Below are 24,733 nucleotides of genomic sequence, written 5' to 3'. Positions count from 1 at the left end.
CTAGTCGTTTCCGTTGGTCTCGTAACAGATGGGAGGCCACTCGTAATAACGAGTTTACATTGGATATATACGCTTTTTCGTCAGACAGTTATTCTTGTTGGGCTTGATAAAATCGTTTTTTGAAACTTTGGTCACACTTTTGAGCATCTCTATTAATTTACTGCTTTTATTTTTCGTTGGTATGTCCAAAGAGATGGTTTTAATCTCTTTGGTATGTCCCTTTAACTTTAAGTAAAAACTGCAATTCAAACCAGCATATAAGTTGGATTTGTATTGTTTGTTAGTAAAACAAAAAAGCAAATTAACAAAGTCGCAGTTTACTATTAACTTCATCACTAATGTTGAACACAATTGATGTAAAAAATAGTTCATTTTGAGAAGAAGCTAATATCAAGAGAGTGTAGCTTTAATAAATATGTATGCTTCAATTTAAAATGATTGAGACACACAAACAGGAAAGAATTAAGCAATAAGGGAAATTTCGTTCAAATAGGAAGACCATATTTGTTTATTATACTAGTTTATTAAACAATAAAAAACACAGGTAAAAAGTTAATTTTCTGGAAAATAAGGACAGGATAAATACCTTCATATTTTATGTGACTGGCGGTATAAAGTGTGTTGTGATATTTTGGTTTCGACCGTTAAATTTGGACCGAGGGGCATTGCGCATTCCTTGCAACGCTACTGCAAATAACATGCAAATAAAAGTTGGTAAAAGGGAAAACAGTTAACATGCATAGTAGGGTGGGAGAAGATGGGACACTTTTAGCAGCTGGCATCCAAGTATCGTGATCGTATTTTAAACAACAGTATATGGGAGTCGTGAGGATACGGTTTTATACTTCTTTGATTTGAATAGGTTTCCCGTCTTCCCCCACTCTAGTAAAAAAAACAGAAACGACAATCCGGCGCCTTATTTACATACAATTGTCCGGTATATCATAACTAAAACTGGTTGGGTTCCGTTTATGTTGCAATTTTGGAAATCGGTATTTCTGGTCAAAACACCTTATTTGTCAGTAACTGCCCCAACCCCCGCGTATGTACTTTATGAGTAATTATTTATTAATTTTTTTGGCCACCGATTAGTGACCAATGTTTTCCGGAAACCCAATAGTGACCACTGCTGGGTGTGCAATTTTCTTTGAATGTGAACAAATTATCGTTATGTGGTTCAAGATAAACAGGTAATGCTTATTTCTGAACGAATGCTCAGTTTGCCTGTCGTATTTTCATTTCGATGAATCTTAAGCCTTCCCGAGGACTTGTACTGTTCGGTTCTTTCCAGTAGGCATATTGCGTACCAATTGTACACGGTTTGTAGTTTCCGTTTAAGTTGGCACTTGTACAAAAACCAAACCACCATCCCGCCTTTCTTGATTGAGTGCAACGATTTTTACTATTAAAATCCCTTGTAGAAAACTCTTTCCCATTATTCCTACCCAATGCATCTAAGATTAGAAAAATGTTTAATTTGGAAAGGATTAATGAATGAAACATATTATTCTTGCGCCGTCGGAGGAACGGCAGTCGTTATAACGCAAGTGTTCTAAATTTATACACCCCATGCCCGCTTTCGGGGTTGTTATTTGTGGTTCTATAAAGAATCTATAGACTAATTCCCCCCGGGCGTTTTTCCATTGGCTACTTCCCCCTACCAACCCGTGACCATTTTAACCCCCAGATACGCCCCCGGATATCTCCCTCTCGTCCTTGGCTATCTCCTCCGTGACCACTCCCCCGGCTATTTCTCCCCGATGACTGTTCCATATTTATTTTGAATCACCCAGCAGTATAAATGGTTTACAAAGCTTTACCTCCAACACAACGTTGGCTGTGTACATAAGTGTCCGAAGATCCATGATTGAAGCAGCATTCTGTAAAAACGAAAGCTTGTTTACTATGGCAGATGTATCAACGCAACTTTAATAGATTTTAGTTGTACCATAATTGCGAGTCTTGCGACCAAATTTTACGTATTCCTTTTTTCGTTAGGAAAGTTCGGAATTTTCAAACTTACAACAAGTTTCGTTACTACAGCAGCATAACCTCACCTTGCTTATGTTGATACCCACATACATACAATTTGTACCTCTCGCTCTCCGGACCAACCGTAAAATTACTGCGAAAATAAAGGAAATGCATAACGGTATGATGCTGTCGTTGAATTATCACGACATGCTCACTACAAAACAGTTATTATGATAGATATGGTAAAGTTACTCACGAATACTCGGCTACTATCTTAGTTTTGTTGCATGTTGTAATGTCGATTCGAAGCTTCTGATCTCCATTCTTTGTCAAGGCTCGTATATTTTCCAACCCTGGGTTGTAGAAACTTAGTTAGGTAGAAATTGTTTAAACATGTTCTAATTTGTTGTCTGAGTTATCCAAATAAAACGAACCCTGCTGGGCTATTTTCTGGTCCCATTTAGTAGTAAAGAAAGAACATTCAAAGAATTATAAAACCGTGTCCTCGCTTCGTCTATAGAACGTTGTTAATTGTTTAAAACACGATCAGGATATTTAGATATTATGTGCTAAAGGTGTCCCATCGTCCCCCACCCTATACTATTTAGTGGTAACTTGTAATTGAACAAAAAGTTTGTAAAACAAATTACGCGAGTCATATAAAAAAAACACTTGTTGCACGCCATAGCACGCTTGGGTGAGTGTAGGTAACACTCCTTGATTCATTTACCAATCCAAAAACTTCCAATCTTGTTTCCAAACCCAGTTTTATAATCGAACCACTCTCGATCAAAATTCGTTCGGTTATCCATATTCCGCTGAATCACCTAAACACAAGGATTTTTGTGATAAACTTGGATTGTTGACGAAGTAAATACATTTCATACCGTCCACCCGCCGCCGGGGTTTTCCATGTCACAGTATACTTCCATCTTGGCGGTTCCGTTTAAATAAATATTGTACAGTCCATTTTTACGGTGGCCGAGTTCGTACAGTTTTTCGCAGCTTGATGTGTCTGTACAAACAACAAAGTCACTTATGTGACCAGTGTCGTGAAATATTTGTTCCGGCCGTTGAATTTGTACCGGGCGCTATTGCGCATGCGCCGCATCGGAACAACTACAATAGGAAGTTATTAAATATACAAACATGGCAAAAAAAACGAGGAAAAATTTTATGATTATAAACATATTTTGCACCGTTTCAAGGAACAAATATCATGACAACGGCGCCGAGACTCAGTGATGGTTATACACAGGACACAAATACCGATAATGATAAGTGTATGTGTCCGTGGAATCCATAAAATATACCCAGTAATAAATTTACATACTCGGTAACCTGTAAGCGGGCCGTTTCATACGAAATACCAGATTAGTTTAATTTCATAAGAAACCTGCGGTTTCATGTATGTTGTCCAAACCACCGTAAGTGAAATATTCTCCCATCCAGAGGTTTGATCCGTGCGTGTAAGTTCGGACAAGAAGCTATATCTCTCTATTTGTTTTACCGTAATGTTAAACTTGTGCGGCAAGGAGGAATTGGTTGGTTTTACACTGACGTTCACAAGAATTGGGGCTTCGGTTAAACACATTCTGTAGGCTACGTTCATCATTTTCGTATTCTTTGTAGAATGACACCAATTTTCACGACTGTTTCCACCATGTGGAACCCAGTGTTCTGCAGTTGGAGGTTTGTTTAATGTTAAATGATATAAAATTTGAGAAACTAAACGCTTACCTTTTGAACCACTGGCGAGTTGTATACCATGCGAAATCTGATAAAGTAAGATTATTAATATCACTTGCATTGCGCTTATTCGACGTGTCACAATTTTGTGCTTGAATTCAAAGTTGACAAACAAGCCCACAACATTCTATACTAAATACCTAATGAAGGATACCGTTGTTTGTTATGTAGATACCACTTAGCCCAACATTTACTACGTAAATATGTTAACCTGCGCGTACAACCTTTCCTGACACTAGAAACTTACGTAAGCTGTTGCCATTTTAACTTTGTTGACCGTGCACGCATTGGGATTACCATGAACAAAGTATATCCAAAGCGGTTCAGTGCAGGTTTTTCAGAAAGGGAGCGACAGAACCAGCAGGATAACAAACGTCACGTCGCCAAATAGGATGTCAACCTTTCTACTCTAACTGTTTAACTTAAATCAGTAGCCAACAACCGCGCAAATAAAGAAGCATCGTATGGGCTTACAACATGCAGGAAACCGCGTATATTTGTAATAGTAACGACATAGTGGAATTAAGTACACTAATTTGCACCACCAGCACGTTGTTGCAAAAAGTGCTTTTAGTTACCTGGCAAGGAAAAACAGCGAAAGCTATTGACTTTTTTCCGACTTGTGCCACAATATAATCGTTAAATATCCTGTTTATGTTACACCTCGTGTCAATCTAAGTTTAACACAAATGAAACTTAGGTATATATAACACTTATCACAGCAATGTACGTGTTATAAATTCCGAATACCCGTGGTGCTATCAAATTAAAAAAAACTCTAAAACTTTGCATTGGCCGGGAATCGAACCCGGGGCCCCCGCGTGGCAGGCGAGGATTCTACCACTGAACCACCAATGCTAACATGTTCCTACACCGGGAATCGAACCCGGGCCGCCTGGGTGAAAGCCAGGAATCCTAACCACTAGACCATGTAGGAGACGCATATAACGAGACCAAAATGTGAGTACGGACATGCGCGCCTCATCAACAAGCCTCTTCACGTTTTTGAGTTGGAGAATTAAAAACGCCAACACTAATGTGTGACACACACTAAGTGTGAAATGTGTATTATTGAACATAGACGAATAAAAATACGCAAGTAGAAGAAAGTTAATACGCAAAAATACTTTAAAGTTAAATTTAACGCGGATATTAAGTGCCAGCGTATACGCGTACAACTGTCCCATATGCTGTTCAGTTATGACGTAACGAAACTTATGACGGACATCACGCAGCGAGTGTGAACCCAGATATTGCGTGTGACGTGATAAACAACCGTCGCGACTCTTGAAACATAGTGTGATAAAGAATAATTTATAATAAAGTAATAAACACAAAACTTGTAACATATAATTACTATTTATTAAGTAGTGCAATAACTGTATTGTAGTAAACATTAACAGTATATATGGTATAGTATTACATAATATAAGGTAGGGTGGGGGAAGACGGGACACCTTTAGCACATAATATCCAAATATTCTGATCATGTTTTAAACAATTAAAAACGTTCTACAGGAGTCGTAAATATACTATTCTATAATTTCTCGGGTGTTCTTTGTTTACTTCCAAATGGAACGAGGACATCGAATAAAAGAGTGTCCGATTTTGCAGTCAAATATGTTATCTAACTTCAAACAAAATGTGAGAAAATTTGCATTGGCCGGGAATCGAACCCGGGCCCCCCGCGTGGCAGGCGAGGATTCTACCACTGAACCACCAATGCTAACATGTTCCTACACCGGGAATCGAACCCGGGCCGCCTGGGTGAAAGCCAGGAATCCTAACCACTAGACCATGTAGGAGACGCATACAAAAAGAGACCAAAATCCGATTACCGAGATGCGCGCCTCTTTAACAAGCCTCTTCACGTTTTAGAGTTGGCGCATTAAAAGAACCAATAACACTAATTTATGACACACACTAAGTGTGAGACGCATATTATTCAACATACACGATTCAAAAAAAAAGGCCAGGAGAAACTTAATGGGAACCTGGATACTGTGTGTGACGTGATACAGATCATCGCGATTCTTGAAACATAATGTAGTAAAGAATATTTGACAATAAAGTAATAAACGCTAGGCACACAATTTGTAACATATAGTTACTGTTTATAAAGTAGTGCAATAATATAACTGTATTGTATTATGTATTAAAAGTATATGTTATAATAAATAGTATGACGTAACAGAAGGTAGGGCGGGGGAAGACGGGACACCTTTAGCACATAATATCCAAATATTCTAATCGTGTTTTAAACTATTAGGAACGTTCTACAGGATTCGTAAGTATACGATTTTATAATTCTTTGAATACTCTTTGTTTACTTCCAAATGGGACGAGAAAATAGAATAAAAAGGTGTCCCATCTTTTCCCACCCTACTATAATATATACTAATGTAATGAAATAGTACTTACCCAAGTCTTTCAGGAAAACTTCTTGAAACCAAATCACTTATTGTAACCTGGTGTGGAACCAACTTCAACTAGAATGAAACGTGGTAACGCGCTTTGTAAAAGAGGCGTTTTATGCGCAGAGCAATCAATGCAGGCGTAATCAGCTGGTGCGAGGCTTCAGTCACGTGAGCAATCCAACCAATCAGCTTCAAAGATTGGCGAGCAGGCTGATTGTGGCGCCAGTATTGTAACACACTAAGTTTCCAAGTTTTCAGAAACTAAGTGGTTTTAGATTTAAAATATAACCGGTTATAAAGCTGACGTGGCATGGAGCAACCATACCAACTGTTTACGAAACAATCTATATGTTAACTTCTGCGTGCCCACCCAAAAAAGGTTCCGGTATGAGATGATATAATTAACTGTGTATTGAATAAATAAGCAGGAACAACCGCCATTATCGAATGGCTATAGCGTACCTGACAACCTAGCTATCGTATTAAAAATCGTGATATAAGAACGACACAGCCGCACTGTACGTTAAAATAATAAAACATTCTAGTAATAAAAAGTTGAATATAAATAAATATCTTTTAAAGTTAGTTATCGCAGCAATGAACTTGTTATAAATGCTGCGTAGCCGTGCTGCTGTCAAATTTGTTGTCTACTTTTAACAAAATGTGAGAAAATTTGCATTGGCCGGGAATCGAACCCGGGCCCCCCGCGTGGCAGGCGAGGATTCTACCACTGAACCACCAATGCTAACATGTTCCTACACCGGGAATCGAACCCGGGCCGCCTGGGTGAAAGCCAGGAATCCTAACCACTAGACCATGTAGGAGACGCATACAACGAGACCAAAATGTGAGTACGCACATGCGCGCCTCATCAACAAGCCTCTTCACGTTTTTGAGTTGGAGAATTAAAAACGCCAACACTAATGTGTGACACACACTAAGTATGAAATGTGTATTATTGAACATAGACGAATAAAAATACGCAAGTAGAAGAAAGTTAATACGCAAAAATACTTTAAAGTTAAATTTAACGCGGATATTAAGGGCCAGCGTATACGCGTACAACTGTCCCTTATGTTGTTCAGTTATGACGTAACGAAACTTATGACGGACATCACGCAGCGAGTGTGAACCCAGATATTGCGTGTGACGTGATAAACAACCGTCGCGACCCTTGAAACATAGTGTGATAAAGAATAATTTATAATAAAGTAATAAACACAAAACTTGTAACATATAATTACTATTTATTAAGTAGTGCAATAACTGTATTGTAGTAAACATTAACAGTATATATGGTATAGTATGACATAATATAAGGTAGGGTGGGGGAAGACGGGACACCTTTAGCACATAATATCCAAATATTCTGATCATGTTTTAAACAATTAAAAACGTTCTACAGGAGTCGTAAATATACTATTCTATAATTTCTCGGGTGTTCTTTGTTTACTTCCAAATGGAACGAGGACATCGAATAAAAGGGTGTCCGATTTTGCAGTCAAATTTGTTATCTATAACTTCAAACAAAATGTGAGAAAATTTGCATTGGCCGGGAATCGAACCCGGGCCCCCCGCGTGGCAGGCGAGGATTCTACCACTGAACCACCAATGCTAACATGTTCCTACACCGGGAATCGAACCCGGGCCGCCTGGGTGAAAGCCAGGAATCCTAACCACTAGACCATGTAGGAGACGCATAAAACGAGACCAAAATGTGACTACGGACATGCGCGCCTCATCAACAAGCCTCTTCACGTTTTTGAGTTGGAGAATTAAAAGGACCAATACACTAATTTATGACACACACTAAGTGTGAGACGTATATTATTTAACATAAACGATTTAAAAAAAACGTCTAGGAGAAACTTAATGTGAACCTGGATACTGCGTGTGACGTGATACAGACCATCGCGATTCTTGAAACATAATGTAAAATTTACAATAAAGTAATAAACGCTAGGCACACAATTTGTAACATATAGTTACTGTTTACAAAGTAGTGCAATAATATAACTGTATTGTATTATGTATTAAAAGTATATGTTATAATAAATAGTATGATGTAACAGAAGGTAGGGCGGGGAAAGACGGGACACCTTTGGCACATGAAATCCAAATATTCTAATCGTGTTTTAAACTATTAGGAACGTTCTACAGGATTCGTAAGTATACGATTTTATAATTCTTTGAATACTCTTTGTTTACTTCCAAATGGGACGAGAAAATAGAATAAAAAGGTGTCCCATATTTTCCCACCCTACTATAATATATACTAATGTAATGAAATAGTACTTACTCAAGTCTTTCAGGAAAACTTCTTGAAACCAACTAACTTATTGTAACCTGGTGTGGAACCAACTTCAACTAGAATGAAACGTGGTAACGCACTTTGTAAAAGAGGCGTTTTATGCGCAGAGCAATCAATGCAGGCGTAATCAGCTGGTGCGAGGCTTGAGTCACGTGAGCAATCCAACCAATCAGCTTCAAGGATTGGCGAGCAGGCTGATTGTGACGCCAGTATTGTAACACACTAAGTTTCCAAGTTTTCAGAAACTAAGTGGTTTTAGATTTAAAATATAACCGGTTATAAAGCTGACGTGGCATGGAACAACCGCACCAACTGTTCACGAAACAATCTATATGTTAACTTCTGCGTGCCCACCCAAAAAAGGTTCCGGTATGAGATAATATAATTAACTGTGTATTGAATAAATAAGCAGGAACAACCGCCATTATCGAATGGCTATAGCGTACCTGACAACCTAGCTATCGTGTTAAAAATCGTGATATAAGAACGACTCAGCCGTCACTGTACGTTAAAATAATAAAACATTCTAGTAATAAAAAGTTGAATATAAATAAAAATCCTTTGAAGTTACTAATCGCAGCAATGAACTTGTTATAAATTCTGCGTAGCCGTGCTGCTGTCAATTTGTTGTCTACTTTAAATAAAATGTGAGAAAATTTGCATTGGCCGGGAATCGAACCCGGGCCCCCCGCGTGGCAGGCGAGGATTCTACCACTGAACCACCAATGCTAACATGTTCCTACACCGGGAATCGAACCCGGGCCGCCTGGGTGAAAGCCAGGAATCCTAACCACTAGACCATGTAGGAGACGCATACAAAAAGAGACAAAAATCCGATTACCGACATGCGCGCCTCTTTAACAAGCCTCTTCACGTTTTAGAGTTGGCGCATTAAAAGAACCAATAACACAAATTTATGACACACACTAAGTGTGAGACGTATATTATTCAACATACACGATTCAAAAAAAAAGGCCAGGAGAAACTTAATGGGAACCTGGATACTGTGTGTGACGTGATACAGATCATCGCGATTCTTGAAACATAATGTAGTAAAGAATATTTGACAATAAAGTAATAAACGCTAGGCACACAATTTGTAACATATAGTTACTGTTTATAAAGTAGTGCAATAATATAACTGTATTGTATGATGTATTAAAAGTATATGTTATAATAAACAGTATGACGTAACAGAAGGTAGGGCGGGGGAAGACGGGACACCTTTAGCACATAATATCCAAATATTCTAATCGTGTTTTAAACTATCAGGAACGTTCTACAGGATTCGTAAGTATACGATTTTATATTTCTTTAAATACTCTTTGTTTACTTCCAAATGGGACGAGAAAATAGAATAAAAAGGTGTCCCATCTTTTCCCACCCTACTATAATATATACTAATGTAATGAAATAGTACTTAATTCAAGTCTTTCAGGAAAACTTCTTGAAACCAACTAACTTATTGTAACCTGGTGTGGAACCAACTTCAACTAGAATGAAACGTGGTAACGCGCTTTGTAAAAGAGGCGTTTTATGCGCGGAGCAATCAATGCAGGCGTAATCAGCTGGTGCGAGGCGTCAGTCACGTGAGCAATCCAACCAATTAGCTTCAAGGATTGGCGAGCAGGCTGATTGTCACGCCAGTATTGTAACACACTAAGTTTCCAAGTTTTCAGAAATTAGGTGGTTTAGATTTAAAATATAACCGGTTATAAAGCTGATGTGGCATGGAACAACCATACCAACTGTTTACGAAACAATCTATATGTTAACTTCTGCGTGCCCACCATGGCGCCCTCTATAACCCACCATGGCGCCCCCCCACCATGGCGCCCGTTATAGAGGGCGCCATGGTGCCCACCCATAAAAGGTTCCGGTATGAGATGATATAATTAACTGTGTATTGAATAAATAAGCAGGAACAACCGCCATTATCGAATGGCTATAGCGTACCTGACAACCTAGCTATCGTTTTAAAAATCGTGTTATAAGAACGACTCAGCCGTCACTGTACGTTAAAATAATAAAACATTCTAGTAATAAAAAGTTGAATATAAATAAATATCCTTTGAAGTTACTAATCGCAGCAATGAACTTGTTATAAATGCTGCGTAGCCGTGCTGCTGTCAAATTTGTTGTCTACTTTTAACAAAATGTGAGAAAATTTGCATTGGCCGGGAATCGAACCCGGGCCCCCCGCGTGGCAGGCGAGGATTCTACCACTGAACCACCAATGCTAACATGTTCCTACACCGGGAATCGAACCCGGGCCGCCTGGGTGAAAGCCAGGAATCCTAACCACTAGAGTACTAGACCATGTAGGAGACGCATAAAACGAGACCAAAATGCGACTACGGACATGCGCGCCTCTTCACGTTTTAGAATTAAAGGGGCCAACACATGTCTATATACGGACTCTGGTTCAAACTACTAACATGTTCATGTTTAATCATGAAATAAATAATAAACAATATATCTAAATACGCGATGTCAACAATAGGACCATGTGTTGAATTGTAAACCTTCACCAGTTTATATTGTCGTTACGGTGTCGTTATTATCTCCCAAGGGCTGGTCATGTTTGTGCCATACAACTCATTGCTACGTATCAATCAACGTTTATTCACAATATTTTATTCAAATTCACCGAAGTTTTTTGACACAGTGATCAACGATTATACGGGACAGAACATGTCGTGCTATGGAATACTGTACAAATGTAGAACCAAAATAGTTAAAGAAAAGTAAAGTAGCACCGTACAACTCAAACCTTTAATATTTGTAGCAATGTTTACAAAATGTTTTACTGTGGATTTTAACCACCTGATAACAACAGCGTTCGTTAAGCACCTATCTTAAATTTGTCACCTCAGACATGCTAATTTCGAGGTACAGGATTACGCTTCAAGGATATCTGTGTGTAAATTTAATACTCGCTGTTGTTGTGTGTGTTTGTAACACAGCCGGCTTGTAATATCATTGCATTCATATAATAACCCATACAAGTAGTGTGACAGTTTTGTTTGCGATGTAGAATATCTTTCAAAACATTACATAAGGTTTGTGCAACCAATAAGTTGCAAAGTGGAGGATTTAGGTCAAGATGATGAACTTTACCGTGCAGGTTTTCAAATTCAAACATCACTTTTCAACTTGGTTACGATAACAGTACAGCATCGATTTGGTCTTGTGGCGATAAAACTGTCTTTTTCCTGTTTAAGTTACAAATGTAAAAAATAAAAGATATGGCCCAGCACCTTGGCTAAAAAGCGGATAGTCACAGTTTGCATGATTAAAATACGATTTATTTAACATTGCAAGAATTGATTCGTTAGAAAATGATTTGGCATTATATTAACCAGCAGATTTGTCAGTTATAGTGAGGTGCAGTCATCAAACAATATCAGTGGTTCCACCATGATGTGTTAGGCATATAAGATGGGTGATTTGTTCAGGTATTTCTTTCATTAATCAGTTGTTTTGTTTAATTTAATTTAGTTTTACAATAATGCTGAATCCTGGTTTTGATTGTATCATCAATTGAAGTACTAAGTACATCTCTATCAGTTTAATGTCTAATTTAAGACTCTCTATACGACTGTGCTCGTGACCCATTTTATTCTCCTAAAAATTTTGTGCCTCTTTATTGTTAATATTATAAAAACCACAGGATTTTGTGTAAGATTGGTATATTCTTGTCAACCCCTGAAGTTTGTAAGTACCTCCAGTTTGGGAAGCCCTGGTCTAACTCATTTCGCAAGTAGTAGGACAGAAAATCATTCATTCTACACAGTTCAATAGAAAGTTTACAAAATTACCGATATAAATTTTTTGACGACACAAACATATACACTTACTTCTTGCCAAACTTATTAAAGCGCGAGGATTTGTTGGATTTCCCAGTTTTTGGACGTTGCGTCGTGTCCCGTCTTACCTCACCAGGATAAGAAAGATAATTTGCCGATAAATCCATCTCAAGCTGAAAATATGAAGTTATATATTAAATTCACCTACTGTAGGACACTACTGTACTGTTTACTTGCTAAGGGGGTTGTCGAAATCGTTTTTAAATTGTTTACTGTGTTTTATAAGGTGCTATTTTATACTATTTTCATCTTAAACATTCACATGCATATACTGGGCAGTAGAACACCTTTGTTTTCAATTCACAATAAATATTTTTTAATAAACGAACATGTGAATACTGCAAGTAACAATGAATAAGTTATTCAAGTAAACAAAATAATAATAAAAAAACGTAATGAAAAAAATAAAATTTCCAACTGAACATGAAGCAATCATTACCTCATTATTATTTGGTTCCTTCTCCGGTATTGGAGCTCTCATGTTGTTCCCAGTGTATGCCACACATTTCTGTGTATAAGTCTCAGTTAGAACAAGCACTACAAATCCCTTATATTACATACTGCAGTAGAAACAAAATAATATGTTAGATACACTTCTCACTGCATTTAGTCTTCTTAGGTGAGAAGCTATGTTTGTGTTAGTAGCGCAGCCTAAAGGAGTGTTTTGGGGGTCGCAGTCCTGTTTTTTAAAAAGAGCATTTTTTTCTTTGTTAATTGAAACACCTGCCTTTCATATGTATTGTTACGTTCTCTCAAAATGATGCCACCAAACAATGCAGTCATATAGAATAAAAGCTTTGAAACTCAAATTTATTTTAAAATGATATAAAAATGGAAATATTTCTGTACCTTACGTACGTACAATATACTTATAATCACAAACTAAACTGAATTTAAAAACTTTAAAAATATCCAATCTCACCAACTGCCATTCCCCGATATCCTCATTCCAGTTTGCGTGATCTCCAATCATCTGAGTAAACTCGGGAGGAACGAAGTATTTGACGATGAGAGAGAGCCTTGTCAGTTCACTTTGTATTTGACGAACATTTTCCAGCATTGCCTCCACCTCACGTTGATGTTCGTGCTTCATGTCCGACATTTCAGATTTTGCTGACATCAGCATGTTGTATACCTGGGGAAAAAAAATATATAAAATTGAAATTTAAAATATAAAATTTAAATTTAAATTTAAAATATAAAATTTAAATTTAAAATATAGAATTAAATTTAAAATATAAAATTAAAATTTAAAATATAGAATTGAAATTTAAAATATAGAATTAAAATTTAAAATATAGAATTGAAATTTAAAATACAGAATTGAAATTAAAAAAAAAGAATCAATATTTAAAATATAAAATTTAAATTCAAAATTAAAAAAAAAAAATTGCCTTTTATGTCAGAACTCATTTCTATGCCTGGGCATTAGTGACAATACAATATTGTGGAAGTATCCCGATATGGCTGACATGATCCAATGTGATTTGCAATTGTTTGTAAACTTACTTTGCGCAGTTTCCTTGTCTTTCCTTGCGCTTCATCACGCAGATTGCTGTATTTCTCCTCTATATCCAGTCTTTCTGCCTGTGTTTAGTAACAAATATATTACTAAACAGTGTAATTGGTTTGTATCACACATATAACAGCTACTAACAGTATAAGAAGCATCACAGAATTTATACTTTGGTCATAATTTAATATTTTATATAAAAATATTATATGCCGGGGCAGAATCATTTATTTTCTATACATAACCTCTCAACTTTATGCTAAGAGCAATATTCCGAACCCAAAACATCTTTCTTATAGCATAAAAACATTCAATTCTTTGGTAAGACGTCTTCAGCGGTTTAACGGCAAAAAACATACAAACAATTGCTACACGTTTGGCAATCTTTATATAAAAAATTGTGCCTCGAAAAATTTTAGTGTTAGCAATAGCATCATGCCACCGACGACCGACCTCTTTACTTTCAATCTGCTTCCTCAGTTCAGCTTCCTGTGTTCTCCTCTCCTGCAGTTCAACATTTGATTCTTCAAGAAGTTTTTCCTGTTGCTCAGCTTTAGCGAGTAAATCTACACCGCCGACGATCACCTTTCGTTCGATCACCCGCAAGCGATCTTGCAACTGTTCATGCTCCAATCTGTAACATGACGGATACTTTTTAACAAACACATAAGACCCAACGAGGTGAATGTGATGAATAAATGTAACTTACTTTATCCCTGCGAGGCCGGAAAACGACACTCGACAGTCGTTATAACACAGGTGTTCTGTTTCATACACCTCATGCCAGCTTATGAGTTACCAAGTATTTTACTTTGCTGGTGATATTATTGTGTTTTTTTTATGTATTGACTGTATTGGCCCAAACCTAGGGTGGCAGAGTAGGCAGCCCTACTCTAGATTTTTTGCACAGTTTTAGATTCGTTTTAGAGGATTGTGAATTTAACTATCCTTGCCTTACCTAAAGTATGTTGCCTATGATTGAGTTTATAAATTAAAACAATTTCTAAAAAACAAATAATAATACTACAAGTGGTGGACAAGAACAAGTATAACCCTGTTAAACCAAAACTAAAAATGCTAAATAGTCAAAACAGAAAAGATAAGAAACACATCTTCGTAACTTACTGAGCTTTCTTGAGGTCCTCCACCCTCTTCTCAAGATCGTGCTTCACTTTGTTCCTCTCCTCTTCAACCATTTCCTTTCCTTCCTCCAGTTGCTTTCGCTCCTCGTCAATTTTCTTCTGAAGTTCAGCCATGTGTGACGACGACAATCTGCGCCTTCTTCCTTTTTTACCTTGACATTAAATGAGAAAAGTTACAACCTCAACAAAAAATAGGGAAAACGTTTAATCTAAAAAAAATAATTCTGTAAACTCTGCCTCTGGGCACGGCACCAACCACGACTCTTTCTGTAATTCAAAGATTTCTTAACATTTTTTTTAAGTTTCCAAAATAATTTCTTAGCCTTGGGTCAAAACTTTGCCAAACAATTATAATCTCTGAAATGTTTTTTTTGAACTGAAATTTCTTCAGACCTTAAAATATGCTACAAAGCTGTCTTATTAGACAAAATTTTCATTTAGAACCTAAATATGCCTTATTAAATTTAATGGGGTAACTGATAACAATTAAGTAGCACGCTCCAACCTAAATACATGTAGTTGTAGGTAATAACTTACTATCACATATGTTAACATTGTTGTAGCCAAAAAAAGGAAAAAGAAAAATTTTTGTTTAAATGGTGCAGCCAAACAGTTCGGGGTTAAACTACCATTAAAAAAATCTCTTTTTTTCTGTCCTAACCAGAACAAAGTATAGATAATAAGACATAAGAGACATGAATTATCTCCAGTGTTACAGTATGTTAAAAATAAAACAAGATCCACCTTTCCTCCTCACAATATTTCCATCTTCATCAACCTCCTCCTCACTTTCTCCCTCACTCCCACTCCCCTCCTCCGCCAACTTCTTCTTTAAATCCTCGATCTCTTTCTGGAACTGACGTAGCAAAGCATCCTGAAAAAACAAAAATATAAAATTTACCCCAAAAAATACAAAGTACTAAATACCTGATGCTAAAATACAAACAAGTTTAATATAGTTGTTTATTTTAATTTTAATAGTTTTCCTCTTAAATCAAAAAGGCAGAAACAAAATAATAATACCTTTGGATCTTCATTTATCGTTGCTTTATTTTTAATATTCTTTGCACGATTAGCGTATCGTAAAGTAGATATTGTTTCATCATAATTATAATCAGCTGGTCCAATGTTGGCACACTGAAAACACAGAATGAGAAAGATTCTTTAGAAATGCAAGTGTTAAATTTAATGTGTTCAAGAACATACTTAAAAAGAGAATTCACATAAAACAACGAAACTAACACTCCAACATGCTAACTCAAGTTAACTTTATATTTTCATACCAAACAAAAAAATGTTATTTTAACACCACTATACCCCTACCATTAATGTTTTTGAGTTCCCACCCAAAGAGTCCTGCAACATCCTCGTCAGTTTAGAGTTCCGATAAGGAATATGAGTGCTCCTCCCATCCACCAAGGATGAGATGACGTTGCCGAGCGTTGAAAGAGATAAATTGATCTTCGTGGCTTCCTTTAACCTCTGCCCCGTTGCTCCAGTTTTTACTTGCCTCTCTGAACCCTTTGTAAAAAGAAATATGACAAAAATAGAATTTTTGGAAGCTATATATATATATTCCTTTCCTAAATGTAAATAATTTGTCAATAATCAAACGTCAGAAATACAACGGTTTTTATACCAGATGATCCGCTAAAAAGTTCTATTCATATATTCTAACATTTTTATATGAGTGAGGTCCTACACAATACACACCTTTGATGTAGATGTGACAGATTATTTATATCAGACTTTTAAACAAAATATATATTTTTACTTTGCACAATTTCTAAAGTCCTAATTCATTAATTAATATAAAATATTATTTACGTTATGTCCAGCAGCACAAAAAAAAGAATATTAAATCAGTTATGAAAAAATTAAATGGAACTAAACACTCTTACCAAAAAAAAAACATTAACGAGGAATAAAACTTAGATCAACTACGAAAAAACAAACAAAAATAAAGACATTTAAAAAGAAACTGTATAAGAAAAAAAACTTAAATCAGTTACAAAAAAAAAAACATTTCTAAAAATTTGCAAACGTAGGATGACTAACTAATAAATACAACATACAGCAAGATCAACTAGATGCAGTTTCCCCACACGAACATGTTGTTGGCCGTCCAATCCCTTCTCACTACATTCAATCGTTACAGTAAATATTGCGTGGGAACGAGAACTTTGTTCATTCATATCAGTCGCACCAACAGATCCTAAACACGGGTGGAATATTTTTAAAATTTAAAAATGCTAGGTTTTGAAATGTATGTAACAAAGTAATATGAAATTTTTTTTTTTTTTTCCCGGAGCAGAAGTATATTTTTAAACCTAAATGGGTAAAACTAAAAGCTTAGTCTTTATAAATATTGAAATATATATAGTGCTTTTATAAAGAGTACATATGGAATATGAATAATGTATGCAATTACCAATATGTGCTTTTATGATATTACTTTAGACCCCAATCTTTTTGATTTCTTTGTTATAGCACCACCAGGCATTACTTAATGAGCAACGTGTTACATTGTCAAATGACATTGACTAGGTTTTTTCGTTTAACATTATTATATTTTACATCAAAACCTTAGGACTCAATTTTGTGTGTTAACTTGTTATGTGCATAAAAAAATGACCGAAGGTTACAACAAACTGGCGGCGAGGGCATAATATATACACAACATATTGTAAAAAGTATTCACAAAACATAGATTTAAACACAAGGTACTCAACTATTTTTATTTCCAAGTGTCATAATCCGATCCATGTCGTCAGCGTTGTTCACCACAAACATTGAAAGGTCTTTGACAAAAACCCCAATATCTGGACGCTCTTTCACATCAAGACGAGCTGTTTGATCTTTCCCCAGCAAATCTCTCACCTCTTCATTGTAGATCTCCAAGTAAGACACTCGACCCTTTGTATTTTAGTTTTGAGAAAAAATGATGAAATCAGCCGCATGGGTAAAGGATATACGTGTCTGACTGCGATGCGCTGTCACGGCACAGGTCACATGAAAGACTATGGGCTTTCCGGGTGTTGGGGTATTGGGCCAAATCTGGCCTAAATCCCAAGTCCTTGCCAATGACCTCACATAAGTCCACTGTCTATTCTAAAAAAAATCTACACTTGAGAAAAATGAGATTTAAAATCAATTTACCAGAAATCTTGTGTCTCCTTCTGCCTTTGCAATGTGACCGAATATATGAGCAAACGAGTTTGGAATTATTCCCCTGAGTTCCGGGACGGATCTAACACCTTCCATTGTAAAAGTTTTGCCCGTTCCAGTTTGCCCATATGCAAAAATTGTTCCTGTTGGATACAAAAAGTTTAAGAACAATAAAACATTGTATCAGAACTGCTGTCTATGCATGGAAAGGTGACACGGAGGAGAAATACATATCATGGTGCGTCGAACAAACCATCGTATTCCCAAATAATGAACCACAACATAAAGTTCTGAACTATAAATATATAAATGTACAATGTAGGGTACAGCAGGGTATACTGTGCTTCACATATCTGTAGCGTTTTGATAGATGGGATGCACGTATAGGGGGACTAACTGACAACAAAATCAAATAACTCAAAAATAAGTTTTTTTAAAAGGGAATCAAATAATTCATATGCAGTTTTTCATTTTCCAATGGTTATTTTAGAAAAAAAATAAATGTATTATAGGAGTGTGGTAAGAAAATATAAGATTCATAAATAAGTCTGCATGAGTCTGTGGTCAAACTACATTTGGAAAATCGTGACTTTTGGCCAACCTATGGTATGTGTAGCAATTACCACTTGTGTACATGAAAAAGTTTTCCAGTGGATATGTGAGCGACTTACTTAAGTCTGCTAATCAAACTAATTAGCAGTAAAGTGAATCGTTTAACTGCATAGGCCCTAGATCAGGGTCAAATTTGCAGAATTGATTACATTTAAAATAAAATACTTGAAACATACCATTATACCCTTCAAGAACGGAATCAACAATCGGCCTTGCAGTCAAGTTATAGACGTCTACTTGCTTGCTCTCTGGTCCAAACACAGTATCAAATGTGAAAGTTTTTGGAGGCTCACTTGAGTTTGATTTTTCTACAGAAATCTGCCCCCTTACTTCCTCCACTATATTTAAACAAAGTAGATATTAGATAGTTTTTTTGCACTTTTCGAAAGATAACTTTCGACATTAACCCTAACCCTCCTTGTTGAAAAAAAAGCAGAAACACAAAAACATGATAAATATAATGTAGATGAGTTGGATGTGAACTGGTTAAAAATTGAAACATTTAACAGAAAATGAGAATAAAGACCTTTAACAGCTTGACGATATTCTGCAGACTTTTCTTTCGCGTTGAAAGGTCTGCATCTAACCACCACCTTCACATTATCATTGTCCTTGTCCTAAAAACATAAAAGGAAAATATGAGATAATGAAATATGGCATCAAAGTTGAATGGCATCATATAAATTGTAAATGTAATATTTCCTAAAAACCCACCGGCATCGTTTTGACAACCAAAAGCAGCTTTGCAGCCTATACTATGGCTCTACTACGGCTAAAAGAATGATCAGGTTGAATAAAATAAATCTTTAATAATTTTTTCGAGAATGTTTTGTATAACCGCTTGATTTAAAGTGTCGCGATCGAACTTATACGTTGTCTATGACCGAATTATAGAAATTTCTTTTAATTGAGATCTAAATACTAAAAAACGAACTACACAAATAAGTGCACCAAAGTCATAGAACGAAGTCGGTGTGACGTTTTTAGTGTCTTGCCCAAGGACCCATACGCCCACAACGTTAACAGCGACGAGCCCTGAATCCATGACCGCTGGACTGCTGGAGTCTGGGTTAGCGCGCCAACCAACGAACTACAGCAGTGGACAAGGGGTTTATATTGATTTAGTACAGTCACGAGCCACGCAGTATGCCAGTGGTCATATAGAGCCAATATAAATAAAACTCGCACTTCCACACATCTTCGCGTATTTAACCTATTAATCAATTAGAGTGAATGGATAAATAGAACTTACTTTGGCCGGGAAATGACAGTCGGTATGACGGGTGTTCTCTTTTTGCCCAATGTCACATACGCCCACAATGGTAGCAGCGACGAGCTTTGCAACCATTACCTGACCGTTGAAGGCTGGCGCGCTAACCACTTTGCCATGGACAATCTCACATACGTCCACTATGGTACCAGCGACGAGCCTTGAAGCTATTACCTTCACGGTTACACGCTGGCGCGCCAACCACTTTCCCATTGCAGCCGTGCTACATTGTTGCCCGTGGTATGTGTGCAGAGTCATGAAGGGGGGCTTGACATTCCTAGAGTACGTCTCTGACTTACTGATTGGGTGACATCACTTTCTGTGTGTTTCAACAATTTCTAAACTTTTCCTGTGACCCTCACGCGAACAGTGATGGCATGGCTGTTCAAACTTTAAATCGTGTAAAATCGTCTGGGCTTATTTGCTTTAACCACTGCGCTACAGGATTGTTTGACGGTATATAACATAAATCCGCTATGAACATAACCTTACAATGTGCGAAAATTTGTACGGGACGTGACCGAGACCTTTCCATTTTGTTTCAATATATTGTACCATTTGCATTACACGAATGTTTTATTGTGTTTTCTTATCCTTACACATACAATTTGGACAATTTGACACAAATTAATAAACACAAAATATACAAATTTACAGCGGAACAAGGAGCGAAACTTTCAATGTGTCAGGATGAGCTTCGGTGTTCTATTCCATCGTTTGTTTGTCTTGGCTGTTATACTAGAAATGAAAGTAATTTGTTTGATTAAAAGTTTTACTTGCAAAAATAACCGTTAAAACCCCTGTTTAGTCACATTACAAGTTAATTAAACGTAGAACCATAATATACTGAAGTGAGGTATAACGCCCTATATATGGTTTCAGGCATCAGCGCGTGCTTAAATCCTGTATTTATGTGCTTGTGAGAAGAGATTGTGGGTTAGGCAGTAGAATCACCAATATTTAATAAGAGATTAATGGTTCTACTGTTTTTATTATAATTTGTAATGTTGCGGTAATTATGTAATGTTTGAAGTTATACATGCTAACCATAAAAAATTAACTAAAATAGTGTTTCAATTGTCATCAATTGTAATACAGTATTAGCGAAATAACCATGACAAAAAAACAAGAACAACTGATGGACGAAAAGCAATCTATGTATAGCAAAACGTGCCTAAAATTACTTACCCATGTAGGAACGACCACATCTGCTTTCACGCAGTCAAATCGAACACCCGGCATCGTTTCTTCGCAAGAGAAATCGCTCGGACAAGGCAGGAGATGACACCGACCACTAGAATTGGCCTCCGCTGCAAAAAAAAACAATGTTTAGGTTATATTGAACGGTTGGAATAAACTTAAAGCATAGATATCTGTATAAACAGGCTTTATTAAAATAAACGAACAAATCGTTTAGAATACAATTTTATAAACTCATGTAATAAATATAGACAGGTGTACGCATTTGATCTGCATGTGACCTGAGGTCTCACCTTTGTCTATACAAGTATCAATTCCCTCCGCCATTCCAGGCGTGAAGTTAGTATCACATCCACAATAGACCCAACCGTTCTTCATTTTATTACAGTACGTTGGGTCGTAGCCGATCTGCCACAGCGGGGCCACTAAATACAAAGACGCATTATTTTTTAAATTAAATTATCTGCGTTCACGGGGATTTGATTTAAATAAGTACAGATTATTCGCTCAGATGTGAACAGAGGTGTAATTAACACGCATTCAATAACAGATCAGGTAGATACACGGTAAAGAGAATTTAATAATATTAAACAGAAATGAAAAAAAACATTCAATAACGGTACATTACTATTGAAAAGTCGCTTTGCAATTCTACCATGGAAGAATGTATCGAGGCGGTTAAAGTACATTTTTTATTGTAAAAAATGTTTCCGCCAACTTTTTATATACACACTACTGTAGCATATTATTTCATCGAAATATGCAAATATATTGTATACCTATAAGATACAACACACACAGCATATACATACCACAAGCTGGCATGTTGCCAATAAAGACGAACCACTCCAGATCTTCACAAGATTCCTCCTGTTTATCGAATGCAACGTTTCGTTTCCTAACTGCACTGTTTCCGAACTCTTTCCGCAGAGGTTGGTAGTCGGAATTCCGGAAGTTTGAGATGTCATTCTGCTCCTGTGGAAGAGAAGCCTCTTCTTCCCGTATCATTTTCTTTAGAATGTCTTCCACATATGACTTCGTCGGAGCACTGACCACTACTCCAATTAGACAGAACGCGAGAGTTGCCGTGCGAAATAAGCCACACATTATGAAGTATCTTATAGAGAACGAGAAATACCTTGCATTCAATGTGTATCTAATGCTTTCCAAAACAACGTAGGTAATGCAAAGTGTTACTGAGGTTTTTTATAAATCACTTTTCTAACGAGTGGTTCAAAGGGGTGTCTTATACAACGTAAAACTCATTATCGCAACTTAAACTTCTGTTCTTAGTATTGTCTTTCATTTTACAATCTTACAATACATTTTTTATGCTAAATGTTTGACTACCTGGTAAATCTTGGTTCCGCATAACCTTGTCGCTATAGTTATTCGCGCTTAAATAATTTGGTTAAAACGTGCTTGTTTCACAGCCGGTCGATCTTCAATTTGAATGCTTTAAAGGTTTTTAATGAAGGTATTGTTAGTAAACTCGGCGAATATAATGACTCAGTGTACTAGGGATTAGTGGTTGGCCGATAAGAAGAGTTTAGGTCACCTATACCGAATATCTCAATTTATTGCAGGAAAAAGGTTTAACAAAAAAACATTAAGAGACCTGTAAACTTTCTCGAAACGTTGGCGATCGAAGTTTTATATGAAGAATTTATATTTGTTTTTACATTTATAACGCTTATCCGATTTAAGATTCATGATGTATAGTAGGTTGGAGAAAGATGGGACATCGTTTCATTTTACTTTCTTGTCCAATTTAGTAGTAAACAATGATTCAAAGAATTATAAAAAAACATATTCTCACGACTCCCACAGACCGTTGTTAACTATTCAAAAGAAAATCAGGATATAAAGCCCTAAAGGTGTCCCGTCTTCCCCAACCTACTATAAATCTAAAACCTTATATTAAACCTGTCAACGCCTTTTATACAATATCTCTACAAATCCTACTGGTTTCGCTGCTAACATGCGCCCGGGCACGTTTTTCGGGAATTGACTGCAGGATCTCGCGTGCCTGAGCTTTAAAGCGCTGGCCGACCGCACAGTCATCAATAGTTAATAGCATATTGGAGAGAAAGTGTGTTCTGAGGGCAGGTCATTTATTTGGTAAACTTGTCAACATAATGCACCTGTGTTAATCAAGTAAGCCTTTGCGGCCCCAACACAAATGAAGTGAAGTGGGAATCATAATGAATTGTAAATTAACGGTGTAGTAATGGCATGGTCGTTTGATTTATTATGACAGATTTTTTTAAATGATGACGTTAGATTTTTATGAAAAAGATCATAAATATTTTTTTAATTAAAAAATAATTATTAAATTTATAAAGTATAATTACTTAACCCCAAATTCTAACACTCGTCCAATAAAAATACCGACGGAAAATTCGTGAAATCAACAAAGAAACTGTACCTATATATTTAGATTAGCGGTAACAGCAGTGGTTGGTCAATTGTTAATGCATTGGTCGATAAATTGACCCGATTTACGGTTATTAGGTTCCGCTGATTAGCGGTTATTTGCTTTGGTTTGCACCACTAAAAATTCACGAGATTGGTGTACATAGTGCGGAGTTAAATTTAGAATAGCGGAAATGTTAATTGAATTTTTTGCGGTTTTTTATTCGATGTGGTTACCGTATTTCGCTGTATTTTTCTGCGTTCTGACACGCGTTTAAATTCGCAACATTCAGAGATCAATTGAAAGCGACGTTGATGGAAAACGCACTCACCTGGAACACGAAGGTGCTGCGTCGAATAAGGAAAAACAAATAAATATTCGTTTAATTAAGTTCCGGTGTTACAGCACATTGCAGTTATATGGTATAGTGGGATGGGGACGATAGGACACCTTTAGCACACAATATGCAAATATCCTGATTACGTTTTAGACAAATAACAATGGTCTATGGGAGTCGTGGGGAAAAGGTTTTATAATTCTTTTAAATGTTGTTTGTTTACTACTAAATAGAACGAGAAAATACAATGAGAAGATGTCCCACATTCCCCCACTGTACTATACAACTATGTTTCTGGCAATAAACGCAGTAGAGATATGCGTCAAAGTGATTAAATTTTAAACACAAACATCGAATAGGTCGAAAGTTTAAACGCAATTGAAAACTTTATGTTTATTCTAAAACAACTACTGAATTTTGAGACGTGAGATGTTCTTTGAAGTAGATTATTTTTATGATATTGCTGTCGTGGCGGTTTCAGTTTTTAGAAACTTCTTTTATTTTGTTACACGACACGTTTCGGTTACCAAGAACAATATTTGCGACCGTGATGACATGAAGTCACATATCTTGAACGAAAAGGTTCAAAACAAGATGGCGTTAAGAGTTCAAAAATATTTGAAAATCAAACACTTCGCAACAAACAGTTTCTTTTAAGATAAAGACTTAATATTTGCAACAAAAATGCTGCTTTTTTACCACCAATCATTAAATCTAAATTTATTTCCTTTTTGTTTTGTTTTTTACTGGTTTTA

At 36.4% G+C, this 24,733-nt stretch overlaps 3 protein-coding genes and 10 non-coding genes across 13 annotated transcripts; all 13 read right to left on the bottom strand.

Annotated features, from left to right (window-relative positions):
- Positions 1–205: 205 nt before the first annotated feature.
- LOC149740287 (ficolin-1-like) lies at positions 206–4,067 on the bottom strand. The gene is made up of 7 exons (XM_089873274.1): positions 3,715–4,067; positions 2,862–3,654; positions 2,705–2,801; positions 2,231–2,327; positions 2,058–2,125; positions 1,821–1,880; positions 206–1,454 (listed from the first exon to the last, which is right to left on the bottom strand). Exons 2-7 carry the CDS (start codon positions 2,904–2,906, stop codon positions 1,216–1,218), a joined length of 606 nt encoding a protein of 201 aa, XP_089729400.1. The 5' UTR covers positions 2,907–3,654; positions 3,715–4,067; the 3' UTR covers positions 206–1,215.
- Positions 4,068–4,588: 521 nt separating this feature from the next.
- Positions 4,589–4,660, bottom strand: Trnae-uuc (transfer RNA glutamic acid (anticodon UUC)). The gene has a single exon. It is a non-coding gene; the product is annotated as a tRNA-Glu (tRNA).
- Positions 4,661–5,378: 718 nt separating this feature from the next.
- Positions 5,379–5,449, bottom strand: Trnag-gcc (transfer RNA glycine (anticodon GCC)). Its single transcript has one exon. It is a non-coding gene; the product is annotated as a tRNA-Gly (tRNA).
- A 7-nt stretch (positions 5,450–5,456) lies between these two features.
- Trnae-uuc (transfer RNA glutamic acid (anticodon UUC)) lies at positions 5,457–5,528 on the bottom strand. Its single transcript has one exon. It is a non-coding gene; the product is annotated as a tRNA-Glu (tRNA).
- A 1,286-nt stretch (positions 5,529–6,814) lies between these two features.
- On the bottom strand, positions 6,815–6,885 carry Trnag-gcc (transfer RNA glycine (anticodon GCC)). Its single transcript has one exon. It is a non-coding gene; the product is annotated as a tRNA-Gly (tRNA).
- Positions 6,886–6,892: 7 nt separating this feature from the next.
- On the bottom strand, positions 6,893–6,964 carry Trnae-uuc (transfer RNA glutamic acid (anticodon UUC)). Its single transcript has one exon. It is a non-coding gene; the product is annotated as a tRNA-Glu (tRNA).
- Positions 6,965–7,684: 720 nt separating this feature from the next.
- On the bottom strand, positions 7,685–7,755 carry Trnag-gcc (transfer RNA glycine (anticodon GCC)). The gene has a single exon. It is a non-coding gene; the product is annotated as a tRNA-Gly (tRNA).
- Positions 7,756–7,762: 7 nt separating this feature from the next.
- Trnae-uuc (transfer RNA glutamic acid (anticodon UUC)) lies at positions 7,763–7,834 on the bottom strand. The gene has a single exon. It is a non-coding gene; the product is annotated as a tRNA-Glu (tRNA).
- Positions 7,835–9,109: 1,275 nt separating this feature from the next.
- On the bottom strand, positions 9,110–9,180 carry Trnag-gcc (transfer RNA glycine (anticodon GCC)). The gene has a single exon. It is a non-coding gene; the product is annotated as a tRNA-Gly (tRNA).
- A 7-nt stretch (positions 9,181–9,187) lies between these two features.
- Trnae-uuc (transfer RNA glutamic acid (anticodon UUC)) lies at positions 9,188–9,259 on the bottom strand. Its single transcript has one exon. It is a non-coding gene; the product is annotated as a tRNA-Glu (tRNA).
- A 1,361-nt stretch (positions 9,260–10,620) lies between these two features.
- On the bottom strand, positions 10,621–10,691 carry Trnag-gcc (transfer RNA glycine (anticodon GCC)). Its single transcript has one exon. It is a non-coding gene; the product is annotated as a tRNA-Gly (tRNA).
- A 381-nt stretch (positions 10,692–11,072) lies between these two features.
- On the bottom strand, positions 11,073–19,626 carry LOC149740276 (kinesin-like protein KIF3A). The gene is made up of 16 exons (XM_089872697.1): positions 19,470–19,626; positions 19,282–19,372; positions 18,932–19,093; positions 18,135–18,286; positions 17,708–17,891; positions 17,051–17,190; positions 16,299–16,496; positions 15,999–16,112; positions 15,720–15,849; positions 14,959–15,127; positions 14,287–14,467; positions 13,830–13,907; positions 13,243–13,455; positions 12,760–12,828; positions 12,312–12,433; positions 11,073–11,666 (listed from the first exon to the last, which is right to left on the bottom strand). Exons 1-16 carry the CDS (start codon positions 19,473–19,475, stop codon positions 11,612–11,614), a joined length of 2,064 nt encoding a protein of 687 aa, XP_089728823.1. The 5' UTR covers positions 19,476–19,626; the 3' UTR covers positions 11,073–11,611.
- A 998-nt stretch (positions 19,627–20,624) lies between these two features.
- Positions 20,625–22,982, bottom strand: LOC149740275 (uncharacterized). Its single transcript, XM_089872711.1, has 4 exons — positions 22,038–22,982; positions 21,519–21,650; positions 21,214–21,335; positions 20,625–20,763 (listed from the first exon to the last, which is right to left on the bottom strand). The coding sequence occupies exons 1-4, from the start codon at positions 22,330–22,332 to the stop codon at positions 20,731–20,733; spliced, it is 582 nt and encodes a 193-aa protein (XP_089728837.1). The 5' UTR covers positions 22,333–22,982; the 3' UTR covers positions 20,625–20,730.
- Between the last annotated feature and the right edge of the window lie 1,751 nt (positions 22,983–24,733).

The sequence above is a fragment of the Ciona robusta genome, chromosome 2 (genome assembly GCF_009617815.1).
Source record: "Ciona robusta chromosome 2, ASM961781v2".
Classification (NCBI taxonomy): domain Eukaryota; kingdom Metazoa; phylum Chordata; class Ascidiacea; order Phlebobranchia; family Cionidae; genus Ciona; species Ciona robusta.
Note: the sequence above shows the minus strand (reverse complement) of the source record. Positions and strands in the feature narration are given on the sequence as shown.

Bases quoted from the DNA above. Each gene is read 5' to 3' on its own strand.
- LOC149740287 (XM_089873274.1), bottom strand. From the start codon at position 2,906: ATGGAAGTATACTGTGACATGGAAAACCCCGGCGGCGGGTGGACG. The intron at 2,126-2,230 runs GTGAGTAACTTT...TTATTTTCGCAG, and splicing joins AAGATAGTAGCCGAGTATTC to TAATTTTACGGTTGGTCCGG. The intron at 1,455-1,820 runs GTAAAGCTTTGT...TTCTAATCTTAG, and splicing joins CAGCCAACGTTGTGTTGGAG to ATGCATTGGGTAGGAATAAT.
- LOC149740276 (XM_089872697.1), bottom strand. The intron at 17,892-18,134 runs GTAAATTGATTT...TAAAATACAAAG, and splicing joins AAGGAGACACAAGATTTCTG to GGTCGAGTGTCTTACTTGGA. The intron at 13,456-13,829 runs GTAAGTTTACAA...TTTTTTCCCCAG, and splicing joins AGACAAGGAAACTGCGCAAA to GTATACAACATGCTGATGTC.
- LOC149740275 (XM_089872711.1), bottom strand. From the start codon at position 22,332: ATGTGTGGCTTATTTCGCACGGCAACTCTCGCGTTCTGTCTAATTGGA. The intron at 21,651-22,037 runs GTATGTATATGC...CTTTGTATTTAG, and splicing joins TGGCAACATGCCAGCTTGTG to TGGCCCCGCTGTGGCAGATC. The intron at 21,336-21,518 runs GTGAGACCTCAG...TTTTTTTTGCAG, and splicing joins TGATACTTGTATAGACAAAG to CGGAGGCCAATTCTAGTGGT.